Below are 13,658 nucleotides of genomic sequence, written 5' to 3'. Positions count from 1 at the left end.
ATTTTTTTTCGTGTCAAGTAAAAGGGTTAAAAAAGCGGAGATTGACGGAATATTTTAGATATTTTCACGCGAACCTTTACTTGACATGATTTTCGTATCAAGTAATGTAAGGTCTTACTTGATACGTTTCACGTGTCAAGTATAAAAAGCTCTTACTTGACATTTTTTTCGTGTTAAGTAAAAGGGTTAAGAAAGCGGAGATTGATGAAATATTTTGGATATTTGATAGGCCTCTAATTTAGTAGGCGATCGTATAGCATTTGGTAGGCGATCATATAACATTTTGTTACTCAGCGATCGTGTAGCCGAGCTAAGCAATCGTGTAACCGAGCTCAGTGATTGTGTAGCATTTGGTAGGCGATCGTATAGCATTGGGTAGGCGATCGTATAACATTTTTTACTCAGCGATTGTGTAGCAGAGCTAAACGATTATGTAGCTGAGCTCAGCAATCGTATAGCATTTAGTAGGCGATCGTATATCATTAGGTAGGCAATCATATAATATTTTGTTACTCAGCGATCGTGTAGCAGAGTTAAGCGATCATGTAGCCGAGCTCAACGATCGTTTAGTGTTACTCAGCGATCGTGTAGAAACTTTATTTTTTACTCAGCGATTGTGTAGAGACTTTAATTTTCATTTCCCTCTCAAATTTGGTTTCCCTCCTACCAAAATTTTCAAATAAAATAACATTTCCCTCTCCTATTTTCATTTCCCTCTCTCAAATTAAAACTTTCTCTCCTCCTTCACATTCTCATTCACGACCTAAAACTTTCTCTCCTCCTTCACATTCTTATTCACGACCTTCCCCTTCCCCCTAATTTTTTTTCTTCTTCCGTGCGCCCTAGACATCGTCAGCTTTCATTCTCCCCTCACCTTCGTTCGTGCTGTTGTTATTGAGTTTTTCATTCTGTTGTTTGCTTAGCCACGGCAACCCTCTTCCTCGTCTCTGCTTAGTTCCTTCGCCATCTGCTCAGCCATGCCAGTTGGCCAGCTGTGCACATCGTTCGTGAGTCTTCAGCCCCGTCCAGATTTGTAGTCGAATGCCCCCAACCGCTTCTGTCACTTCAGCTGCGCCCAGATTTGTAGTCGAACGCTTCCGTCACTTCTGTCGCTTCTGTCGCTTCAATTCTAACCAGATCTGTAGCCGAACGCCCCCAACTGCTTCCGTTGCATGAGTCAAATTGGTCCAGCCAAATTCGCTTGTTGTCGTTGAGGTCGTCCACATCTTCGTTGAGGTCTAGCTTTGTAACAGATCTGTTCAAGTGTGGGCTTCACTCTATCTCGTCAGATCTATACTCCATCTCACTGAAATCTTGTATGTTTGGATAAGGTTTTGGTTATTTTGGTGAGTTTTGATTACTTTAGTGGGTTTCTTGGAAATTTTTGAATACCCATAAGTTTTTTTTTTACCTAAATTGATTGTTGCTCTTTGTGATTTGGCTTTAGATTCAAGATTCGGAGAACATTAATGTGCTGTCCAACAGGTTGATATTTCTTTCGGTAAGATTTTCGATAAGTATATGAGTATATCTTGTTTGCTGTTTGATATTGGGTTTGTTCCATTGTTGCCCACAATATTTTGGTTGGTGTTGGTGGTTTTATTTGAAATGTGAACATTCAATAAGTTTTGACATTAACTTAGTAATACCTGTCACTTTTTTGGTGTTAGATTGAAGTGTTGGAAGGAGTTGAGTTGTTGTCCAATAGGTTTGAGACCGATCTTGGCAAGGTTTTGGTAAGTTTGAAGGTTAGTATTAATAGTTCTTTGTTACTCATTGAAGTATTGGTCTAATAATTGAGTTATTTTCAATTTTGATGTTCAATTTAAAGATTTCAAGGGATTGGAGCCACTATCCAACAAAGTTAACGATGTTTGGATGTTTTGATAGGTATTAAGGCCTTGAAACTCTTATGGAATTATTACATAGTTGCTGGAATTTGCGTTTTGTAACCATTATTATTGAACTTTTTGTAGGTTCGATTACGTTGTTGTATTTTAACACTTATTTATATATTTTGAAATTTCATATTATCGCCCTTTATTCTATTTTGCAGGTTGACTTTCATAAACATGGCTTGCCTGACCCTTAGTTCTCGATCTTTAGTCTTCAAAGCTCAATAGATTAAATAATGTACTTTGTTGAGAGGTTATTTATTAAACAATTTATCACTTTTGTGTTTGTTGAAAGTTGAGTTTTGTATACAAAAGAAATAGTTGAGATTTTATTTTGTACATGTACATGTGAAAGAGAAATATTGTTGTAATTTATGTGAGGAGCGTTCATAGCTGAACATATGGATTTTTAGTGAATATATTGAGTTGATAGATCTTAAATGTATAATGTTTATTTATTTGATGTAATTATATTATTGGAATACAAGGTAGAAAATGAGAATATTGATTGGGCATTTAATTTGAAAACAAAAAGACATATACTTGACACATAAAAAATGTCAAAGAGTATCACATTATACTTAACACTCGAATAAACTTGACATACCACTAATGTCAAGTGTATTATCTTACTTGACACGGAAATTGTATCAAGAAACATATTACTTGACATTTTTTCATAGTCAAGTTATCACACTATACTTAACACTCGAATAGTTGACGTTTTTATAATTGTCAAGTATACCCTTTACTTGACACTGGAAAAACGTCAAATAATCAAATTTCTGTAGTAGTGAGGAAATTTGTTTTATTAGAGAGGATAATTCAGATTACATACTATTGGAGCTTCTATGGTTAGAGGGTTTATATATCTCACTTCTCTAAATCCTAGGATAAAAAACATAAACAACGTATATAGACAAATACGTAAATAACGGTCAGCAAAACCCCCATACTTTGTTGTTCAAAGCGTCAAGTAATAGATTCAAGACATTCCAATAGATATTAATTAATAATTATTCATACAAGGAATAACTAGTAGAGCAACCCATGAGAGAACTAGCCAGAACTATAATGATTATTCATCACAAAATAGATCTCAAAATTATACATAAGAAAACAATCCCCTCTTTAGGACATATTTTAGTTGCTTTAAATAGCTGTTATAGATAAACATGGAATTTCATCCCAAAATGAGAAAATAAACCCTCCTTAATTATTAATAAAACTAAAGCACATCCAAATGCAACAGATAAGAGGGACAATAATTCAATGTGATGGATCATTTTCAAGTTTTGAGGAAATTTTCGAACCATTTGGCAGAAAGCTTCGGAATTCTCTTCAAATTGTTTTTATAGTCAATATAAGTGAGGCCGAAACGAACCACGTATCCGCTTGCCCATTCAAAGTTATCCATCAATGACCATGCAAAGTATCCTTTCACCCTTACGCCAGCCCTACAACGAGTTCCAAAAACTGTCATAAAAGAGAAAATTTTTAAGTCCATAAGAAATATATTTAATATTATTAGATAACACATGTGCTTACCATCTATCTAAAACCAAATTAGTTACGATAAATGTAGGTTGGGAATGTAATTTTTTCAACGTAAAATCCTCGATATGTTCTCTAAAAATGATGTCTCTTTACATTCACCTTTCTTATATCAGAACCTTTGTTTTACCCAATATTTATTTAGCTTCATGAACTCTAAGACCATATAAGAGCACATGCAATTTCATCTCAACATCAATTGCTTATGAGATCGGGAGTAGCACGTATATCTTAAAAAGATTATGATGTCTCTTGACTTTTTTTTCATGTATGATTCTCAACCAATAAATCGTTACTATAATCAAGAGCAACACATTGATGTATCTTTAGTTGTATTCATCTTTTTACAGCTCATTCCAACTATATATACAGTAAAAGATATATTCAAATAAAACTTATTTAAGAGAGAGAGAGAGACAGAAAGATAGAAGAATTTGTCATTATCCACCAAGTCTTTTAAAGAGTTGTTTTCAAATATATAAAAATGAACCAAAATATTTACAAATATAGCAAAATTTCACTGATAGACTACTATGTGTCTATCTCTATCTTTAATAGATACAGATAGTAGTTTATCACAGTCTATCATAGACAAATTATAATATTTTGTTATTATTTGTAAATATTTTCAACAATTTTATCTTTTAAAATAATTTTTCTATTTTAAAATAGTTAATGTGATTGAAATACAAAAGTTTCTTTCAATTATATAGCATATAAAAAAGAGAGACATAACGTCAATCCTTGTCTTGATACTTACTTTATTGCTTCTTTAAGAGCCATCAAATGATAGTGATGGTATCTCACTCTATGCCTATCCATGATCATTTCCTTAAGTGGGGGACCTTCAATATCAAGGTATCCTACAACATATGATTTTAGTTAATTCGGAAAAAAAAAAAAAAAAAACAATGTGATTATGTGCAATTTATCAAACATATTTTTCTTTGTATTTGTTTCATTACAAACCATTCTCTGTGATATAGATAATTGGATCGTTGTAGTTGGTCGTTGTGTAGATCAATAGATCTCTAAAGCCTTGAGGATAAACCGCTAGCCAAGAAGTTACATTAAACTATATGTAACGTAATCAAAATTAATCGTTAGCTAGATTCGACATTTGAAATAAGATAATAATAAATGATAGCACAAATGTACGAATCAATCAATAAAAAACGTTTGCATGCAAATTACCCTCGGACCAATTGAGACTCCATTGCAATCAGCTGAAAGACACAAACAAGCATTACAAAATGTCTAATCAAAATGCTTTAGAATCTAAAATTGCAATTGCTAGCCATTGTATCAATCAGATTGGACTTGAGAACAAATAGACAATTAAAACTATTATAGACGATGGAAAGGAATTTGTCAAATCAAACATAGCTCAATTGACATTCGAGTATCCTAAAAATCACGAGGTCCATGGTTCAAATCCTCCTATCCCAAACGTACTAAAAAAGTTATTGAACAAATAAATTGTTGCTCGTGGAATGACCACTACTTTGAACGCAAATTATGACACGATTTTGTTGTTAAATCATTTTTAATCTATTACTCTTAAAGAGATGTGTTAGAATCAAATGAAAACTTTGCTAATGCTACGAGAATGAAAAATAGAGAGAAAAGCAATATAAAAACAAAGTGCATCTAAAGAACTCACATCACGTCTTAATGAACCAAATTTTCTAATCTACACTAAATAAAAGAAAATGTTTTCAAAATCCAAATTAAATAAACAAAAACGTTTTCAAATCCAAATAAGGACGGAAAAAACGTTTTCAAATCTGGAAAACTAAATACTTGCAAACCTTGTAATATGAAGGCAAAAGGAAACCTAATTTTATGACAAGTTATTCTAATAATTGACTAGTTATGATCAGTTTTAGAGTAATTTATACATACTTGTAAGATCAGCACGATAATCTGTCAAGTAACTTGGTTGTGGACCAGGTGCTTTGGGATTATCTTTTGCAGAATTAGCAGTGTAGTAATTTAATCCAAGGAAATCAAAGGACCCTTTAATTAGGGCAACTTCTTCCCTTTTAAATTTGGTCAATCTCTCCTTCACAAGTTCCCTCATAATAGGTGGATAATCTCCATAGGTTAGAGGATGCAAGAACCTGCCATGAGTATATACTAAGTTTAGTTTATTATAATATTTGACGAACACTACAAGAAAACATGATCTTCAGATACTAAAAATATTGTTGGGAGTGCGATTGTCGGAAGATATAAGATCTCCAGACATCGTATAATAATCGTCAGGAGCTATAGGTAAAATGGAAAAGGGGTAAGAGTTTGATTTCCTGACGACGGCGTTGGGAGTTCCACTATCTCCTGATGATTGGTAAATCATCGAGAGTTTGATTTCAAGAAATTGAGTTTCCGAATCAAACTCCCGATGATAGAAGAATCGTCGAGAGATCAAGGAACTCCCGATGGCAAATATACATCTGTCGGAAGTAGATAACTCTCGACAGAATGTATATGAACGTCGGGTGATGGTCTCCTGATAGGTATATCCCGACAAAACTCCCAATAACTAAATAATCATTGGGAGATGATCATCGGACACGTTTTCCACCATTTTCTAATAATTTCAAGCATCAGGAAATGATTATTTTCTTCTAGTGATATAAATTATAGAGTCAAATACTTATTAAAAATTTGACCCTTATAAACATTATTCCTAATTGTTGATTACTTTGTTTTTGTTGTATAACTATTTTTCTAGTGCTTTTAAAAACCAAGGTAAGTTTTGAGGAAAAAAATTAGTGTTTGAATTTCTTTTTTTTTTTTTTTTAGAATTTGGTTATGAATTCATGATGTTTAAGAAAGGTGAAAATCAAATGGTTATTATATGAGACCTAAGATTGATTTTTTAAAACACTTCTAAAAATTAGATGATAAAACAAAGAAATCAAGAAGTGAAAATTATTAGATAAACATGAGATTCTATCTCAAAACTAATTTTTAATGAGAGAAGTAATTCATCGAATAAACTTTACTGCGAGGTCTTTCTATTTTCTAATGTAGGAACATCAACACGTCTCCTTAAAATGGTGTCAATCTCTTTTGGGTTAATAATTCTAGAATCGAATTATATCTTTTTTCATTTTGCATCGAGTAGTTAATAACCATTGTGAAGTTTTTTTCTCCATTTCACCAATATGGGATCATTAACAAAAACATAATATTTATAGATCGAGTTTCAAAACTAAAAGTCGACAAATGAAATAATTATCAAACAAAGTCTTTGTAACCTAGAAAATTCATTTATAATTATATATATGTTCAAGAGCAAAATCAAGAGCTCGAATTGCGGTCTTGTAACCTAGAAAATTCATTTATAATTATATATATGTTCAAGAGCAAAATCAAGAGCTCGAATTGCGGCCTTTTTATCTGCCTCACTATTTGAATATGGAGTATACCAAATTGACACTAATGTAATACCAATCACACCTCTTTTATGAGCCTACAAATTAAATTCAATCATTGAAGTTTGTAGTTCTAATTCTAAGTTGGGAATTGAAACTGAAGTAGCAAATAACGGTTCATGTATGTATTTAAGAAACCTGATATTTGGTTTTGTACACTTCGATGGCAGCAGCATGAGCAAGAATTTGATTATGACCAACAATGTACGGTTCAATACTAAAATTTCTACCAAGACAATTAAATGGTTGCCAAGAAGAACATCTACCCGGGGCATTAGCTCCTTGGGCATAGCCTCCCATGCAAAAGCTCCATGGCTCATTTAAGGTGATCCAATGCTTCACTCTATCTCCGAACTCTTTGAAGCAAAGTTTGGCAAAGTCTCGAAAGTCATTCCTATAAAATTGATTTTTAACATTATTATGTTGAATTTTCATCCAAATGTTTCGTCTTTTAAAATTCAATAGCTCATTTTACAAAATTTTAGTATAGCTTATGTTTCAAGGGGGAAAAAAGTGAAAACTTATACCAAAATCAATTGTAATTTATAAATGTAAACTTAAGATCCGTTTGGTAACTATTTTACATTTAGTTTTTAGTTTTTAGTTCTTGAAAAGTATATCTCTCACATTCTTTCAATGGTTTACATTGTTTTTAAATACAAGAATCGGAATCTTAGCAAAATTTCAAAGACAAAACTTTAAAAACCATAACCTCATTTGGTAACCATTTGATTTTTTGTTCTTGTTTTTAAAGACACTACTTCTCTATCTCCAAATTTCTTTCTTTATTATCTATTTTTTACCAATGGTTTATAAGACCAGACCAAATTTTGAAAACTAAAAAAATAGCTTTTTAAAATTTGTTTTTGTTTTTGAAATTTGGCTAAGAATTCAACAATTGTACCTAAGAAAGATGCAAATCATTGTAAAAAAATTAGGAGAAAATAGGCTTCATTTTTTAAATCCAAAAACAAAAAATCAAATAGTTACAAAGCGGGACCTACTTTTTTTAGTTTTCAAAATTTTGCTTGGTTTTTTAAAACATTGACAAAAGTTAGGCAACAAATAAAGAAATTTAGAGGTGAAAGCAATGTTTATATACTTAATTTTCAAAAACTAAAATCAAAACATCAAATAGTTAACACACGGGCCTAAATTTTTTATTAATAATTTGATTAAAATTGTGAAAAAATAAATTTAAAAAAATATGCGACTTCTTAATCAGCTTCTTTAATTAACAACCAATGAAGATTTATTTGATTCCAATATAAGAATGCTTAACAGTTAATTAGTAAACATCCTCAAAGTTGAAGGTTGGGAAAAAAATTGACTTCTAAATGAATTAAAAATAGAAAATATAGATAAGAATTTAAAAAGAAAACTTACAATCTTACCATAGTTGATAGTTAGCTTTCACTTAAACCCCAAGTTCAAAAGTAAACTTTATTGTAAGTATTTATTTTATTAACAATTTCTTTGCCCTTAAAATGCTATGTGATATTTTAATATTGAATGAGAGAAATTATGAAATTTTCATACTTACACAATTTGATTTCCCAAAAACCCTCCATATTCATCTTCTAAAACTTGGGGAGTATCCCAATGAAAAAGTGTCACATAGGGTTGGATGCCTACAAATTAAAATCCAAAGTTGTGATTATATTAATCGAAATCCAACCTACTTCAATTTACATTCGAATGTGTTGGTTACTACAAAGTTTCCGATTTGATTTCTTCTATTCCAATTGTACTAAAAAAAAGTATATAAATCAAATTAATTATATCCATACGATTTAAAGATCGCCATGCATTTGCAAATATTATAACAATACCCACCCTTTGCAAGTAATTCATTGATGAGGTTGTCGTAGTATTCAATTTCTTTTTTGTTCACACTGCCACTAAGTTTTCCCTCTACAAGAAAATATTAAAAAAAAAATAGTAAGTAGATAAGACCCGTTTGATAACTATTTCGTTTTTCATACAAATTTATAAATATCTATTTTATCGATGAATTATCTTGTTTTGTTATCTATTTATACGAACGTTTTTACGAACTAAGCCCAATTTTTTAAAAAGAAATTGATAGTTTATATCTCTTATTTGGCAAAACTCTAGACCAAGAGATTGAGAATCGGTAAGCATCAAAACCAATTTTCTTCATAAGGGCAACATCTTCCAGCATTATGATGAAATGTTCATATAAATTTTTAAACATATACTATAAAAAAATGACTACGAGAATAAATAATATAACCTAAACATATTTTTTCTCTGTTTACCTTATAGCGATGGTATTGATCAAGGGCAACATCTCCATTACTATGATCATAAATTTTCTCTGCAATTTTAAAGAAATAATTTCATAAGTTTTTTTTTTTTAAAACGTGTTCCCTTAATTATTTCTTTTTTTAAAAAAAAAATAAAAATAATAAGCATTTTTAAAGGAATAGTAAAAATGACAATTTTGTAAAATTGAAACCTTTACATTTTTGTTGACATCAATATTTTAAAAAATAAATATGATTTTTCTTGAAAATAAAATAATGGAGATGACTTGATGTAAAACTAGAAATAACATATATTAGGACTATGACATTCCCTCACTGAGGTTTGATCCAAAAGATTAGAAGAGTAAGAATGTTTGATGAAGTATAGTTCCGAACTTCACTCCTTGTCTGTCTCAAAAAGTTGGTGGGAACCACGATGAAAAAGACATCAATTTTATGTCCAACCAACTCCTTATATTGAAGGCTCTGAAAATTCACAATTCCCCGAATTTCATAACTCATTAAATTTACAATTTCATTCATTGTTCAAACACCCCGATTATCATAAATTGACAATTGGCATAAATATATTTTTATTATTAAATAAAACTAACTTGATTATTTTTTTTTTTTTTTTGAAAAGAAACTTCACTTCATTGTTTGGACATACGTTATGAAAGTAGATATTGGACATACGTTATGAAAGTAAATACTAATTTTTTTTAATGAAATTCTAAGTTTTTTTTTCTAAGAAGATAATCACACTAAATTAATGATATTAGCTAAAATAATCTGAATTCATTTTAACTTGTTAAGCATAATAGTTAGTACTTAACAAATATAAATAGTACATGTTTCGATATTTCTTATAATTTAAAATATCTTCCTCATATATTTTATGCTCAAACATGGTATAAAAAATCACCTCATATCGTACAATTGATTTGAAGAAAAATTTTCGCAAATAGAAATAATGTCAAACTATTTATAGAAATAGGAAAAAAAAACTAATAGACATTGGTAAACTTCTATTAGCGTTTATCAGTGATAGACTTCTATAGGTTTTTATCTGATAGACAGTAATAGACACGGATAGACTTGTATCAATCTCTATCAAATAAGAATACAATTTTACTATTTTGTGTAAATAATTTTTCTTATTTTTTTATTTTTGAAAATCCTCCTTTGAAAAATAGAGTGAACTATGAGAAATATGCTAAGATGAAAGAGACCTGGGTGTTGGTGAGTGAAGTTATCCCAAATACTTGGTCCTTTACCATCTTCAAAAGCAGCACCTTCAAACTGATTTAATTATGAATAAGATTTAGAATTTAAAATGAAATAAAGAAAAAGAAAAAGAAAAATAAGTAAAGTAAAAAGGTAAATAAAAAAAAACTCATGAAAACGAACAAAAATGAAATTTCAAATCATTATTTTATCATTAAAAACACATTTCGATTCTTAATCTTTATTTCATAGAATGTTTTCTTCCCCTCATTTAGTCTTCATATGTTAAAAAAATATATTTAAAAAAGGGTAATTGCAATTCGTAGTATTTTTAAAGATAAAAATCAAGGGTATAACGTCATTTTTTAAAAGATACAAACATAGTCAAGTCCATCAGCGATAAACTTCTATCATTGATAGACTTTTACCAACGATATAGTCTATCACTAATAGACTCCTACTAACAATATGGTTTATCGCTTATAGACTATCTAAATTTTGTCATACTTATAAATTTTTTTACATTATGTCATATATGCTAATACTTTGGGTCTGATTGTTATATTGCAACTGTTCCTTTAAAAAAAAATTATAATATCAATCTTAACGTATAGTTAATTAGTTACAACATATATCTTTATCTAAAATGTTTAAGATTTTATATCTCCACTTTTATTTTGAACCAAGAAAACAATTAGATTCCTAATCATACCAAATGGAACTGAATAATATAAACTTGTTTTATTTTGAACAATGTATAAAATATGTCAAATATATATGTATATATATCTACATATATACTATAATAAATATTTGTAACCAAAGGTACTATTTGAGGTTATTATTTAACAAAAATTTGTAACTAATTATGGAACGACTTATCATGCTTTTTACACATAGCAAATCATGGGGTTTTCTTGTCATGAAAATTATATTATACATTAAACATTTTATAAGTATTAGATAACATGGTTTCAATTATAATAAAGAAATAAATAAATATCAATTCATCTCAAAATTAACGGGCAATAAAATGAATAATCTATGTATCTTATATAAATTGTGGGAACTCTATTTTTTTCAATGTGAGATCCTTCAACGTACCCAGTAGGATGGTTATTCTTTTGGTTCACCATTTTTAGATAGTTGTATTTTTCTTCCCTTTTCTTGACGAAATGCTTGTTTGGACTTCATTGTTCTAATACGATAAAATAACATTTTGATCCATGTACTTTGAGACTGGTTCAATTTTAGTCTCTATACTTTCAAATATTCAATTTTAGTTCTGGTATTTGTGATAAATCTTAAATTTAGTCCCTTATAATTGACTTTTTTTTTTTTTTTATCAAAATTGACTAAATAATAAAAAATAGTTTTCATTTAAAGAAATATAATATATGAATATGTTTGTAAATTTTAGATTCAAAACGCTAGTAATTAACAAAAAGTTTTTGGAAAAAAAAAATCAACAATACAAACTAAATTTAAAATTTCTTGAAAGTAGAGAGATTAAAATTGAAAAAACTTCAAAGTACAAGAAACAAAATGATATTTTAGCTTTATTTTTACCCAAAAATAAGAAATTTGTTTTTAATTTTTTAAATGAGAAACAAAATAATTAAAAACAGAATTTGAAAAAAAAAATAATTTCAGAGTTTTGTTTAAAAAAATGAAATAATACGAAGTTTTTTTCTCACCTGATATGCAGCTGATGATGAGCCAAAAACAAAACCTTTGGGAAAGCTGCTTCTTCTCACAACATCAATTGGGTGTTTAGAGGGTTCATTTGCCTTTGCAATTACAACTAAACCAACAAAAAACACAAACCTAAGAAAGCTATGGCTTTGCTTGGAAGCCATCCCCTAGTTTTTGTTTTGGAGATGAGACTACTCTTTTTCTGGCCCTACATACCCTATTTATACATGGAGATGATGCCAAGCTTTGCAAGCAAATCTTGCAAGCTTCATTATCATTATTATATTACTTCTATTATTATATTTGTGAGATCTAATTATTAGATTAACGTGACCAAATTCTATATCGAAACTAATGGGTTGTGACAAGAATAACTTGTGTATTGTTAGATAATGTAATATTACATTTTACCTTCATCTATTCGTTTAACCCTTTAGATTAATAGTGATTTAAGTTGGTATCCGAACAGGTGGTTTCGAAAGTCCTGTGTTCAAACTAATAATATACTATTAAACTTTCTTTTGCCCTTCAACATAAACTTTTTGTGAAGGAGAACCAAGGCCCAACTTCTCAACCCAATGATCTACAATCTGTAGCCCACCTACAAGTAGCCCAACGTGGCTCACTGCAGCTGTAAAGTCATTCCTTATACTTTGGACTGTGCATTATTTCCTCTTGTATTATTCAGCCCAATTTGGCTATTCATTTGTAAACTGTATATAAAAACCTATACCTAGGTTTCTGTATTGAATCACTAAAATATACAAAAGATATTTCCCACAAAAGCTGCTTCTCCCCTGCTAAATATAGCCTAAATACTGTTGTCTTGGTATCAGAGCTGATGGCAAATGCCTCTTCAAATCCCTTCAATGGTAGCAATCAACTCAATCGGTATCTAACTCAATCGGGAAAAACTATTATATCAAGTCATGTTGAGTTTGATGAAACATTTTTTCCTTTTGTTTCAGGTTTTGCAGCAGCATCAGTGCAGCCCCAACCCACTGCCAAAACGTCACTTATTTATCCTCCACCACCTTGGCATGATCAACCATCCTACTGTCCATCTCCATAACTTAGTACTAAAAACCATCCAACAAATTCTCCAGCTTTATCACACAGTCCTTGTCCAACTTCATCCAAACCTCTACCAAGCCCACTTTCTTCTTCTCCATCCACCCCGTCCTCATCCAAATCAGTAACCCCATCTCCAGCTCAATCAGATGAATCACCACTGGCTCCACCGCCAAATCTGCTGCCACTGTCCAGCCCCTCACCATCCCCGTCCTCTACTTACTCAAATACACCCTCTTCTGAAGGCCAAAGTTCCTATATACCGCCTGCACCTCCGGGCCACCCAATGATTACTCGTGCCAATGCTAGGATCTTCAAGCCGAAAATATGGATGACAAAGACCACAGCTCATGACTGCACCCTCACTGAATGTACCAAAATAAATGATGCACTGCCACTCCAGCTTGGAAAAATGCCATCGACTTGGAGATTCAAGCTCTATCCAAAAATCGTACATGGGACCTAGTGCTAGCCCCTCCTCACAAGACTGTTGTTGGCTGTCG

The 13,658-nt window shown here is 30.7% G+C and overlaps 1 protein-coding gene across 1 annotated transcript; it reads right to left on the bottom strand.

The window, feature by feature from the left end:
- Positions 1-3,183: 3,183 nt before the first annotated feature.
- Positions 3,184-12,248, bottom strand: LOC120071577 (cyanogenic beta-glucosidase-like). Its single transcript, XM_039023914.1, has 13 exons — positions 12,087-12,248; positions 10,395-10,464; positions 9,176-9,233; positions 8,996-9,072; positions 8,729-8,806; positions 8,436-8,523; positions 7,031-7,286; positions 6,821-6,930; positions 5,355-5,578; positions 4,644-4,675; positions 4,419-4,524; positions 4,210-4,312; positions 3,184-3,352 (listed from the first exon to the last, which is right to left on the bottom strand). Exons 1-13 carry the CDS (start codon positions 12,246-12,248, stop codon positions 3,184-3,186), a joined length of 1,533 nt encoding a protein of 510 aa, XP_038879842.1.
- Positions 12,249-13,658: the final 1,410 nt, after the last annotated feature.

The sequence above is a fragment of the Benincasa hispida genome, chromosome 2 (assembly GCF_009727055.1).
Source record: "Benincasa hispida cultivar B227 chromosome 2, ASM972705v1, whole genome shotgun sequence".
Lineage (NCBI taxonomy): Eukaryota > Viridiplantae > Streptophyta > Magnoliopsida > Cucurbitales > Cucurbitaceae > Benincasa > Benincasa hispida.
This window is presented reverse-complemented; position numbering and strand designations above follow the sequence as displayed.

What these genes read in the sequence shown, in the direction of transcription:
- LOC120071577 (XM_039023914.1), bottom strand. Translation starts at nt 12,248, where the DNA reads ATGGCTTCCAAGCAAAGCCATAGCTTTCTTAGGTTTGTGTTTTTTGTT. An exon ending in GATCAATACCATCGCTATAA is followed by an intron (nt 9,073 to 9,175) that starts GGTAAACAGAGA and finishes CATCATAATGCT; the next exon opens with GGAAGATGTTGCCCTTATGA. An exon ending in TTTTTGGGAAATCAAATTGT is followed by an intron (nt 7,287 to 8,435) that starts GTAAGTATGAAA and finishes TCAATTTTATAG; the next exon opens with GAATGACTTTCGAGACTTTG.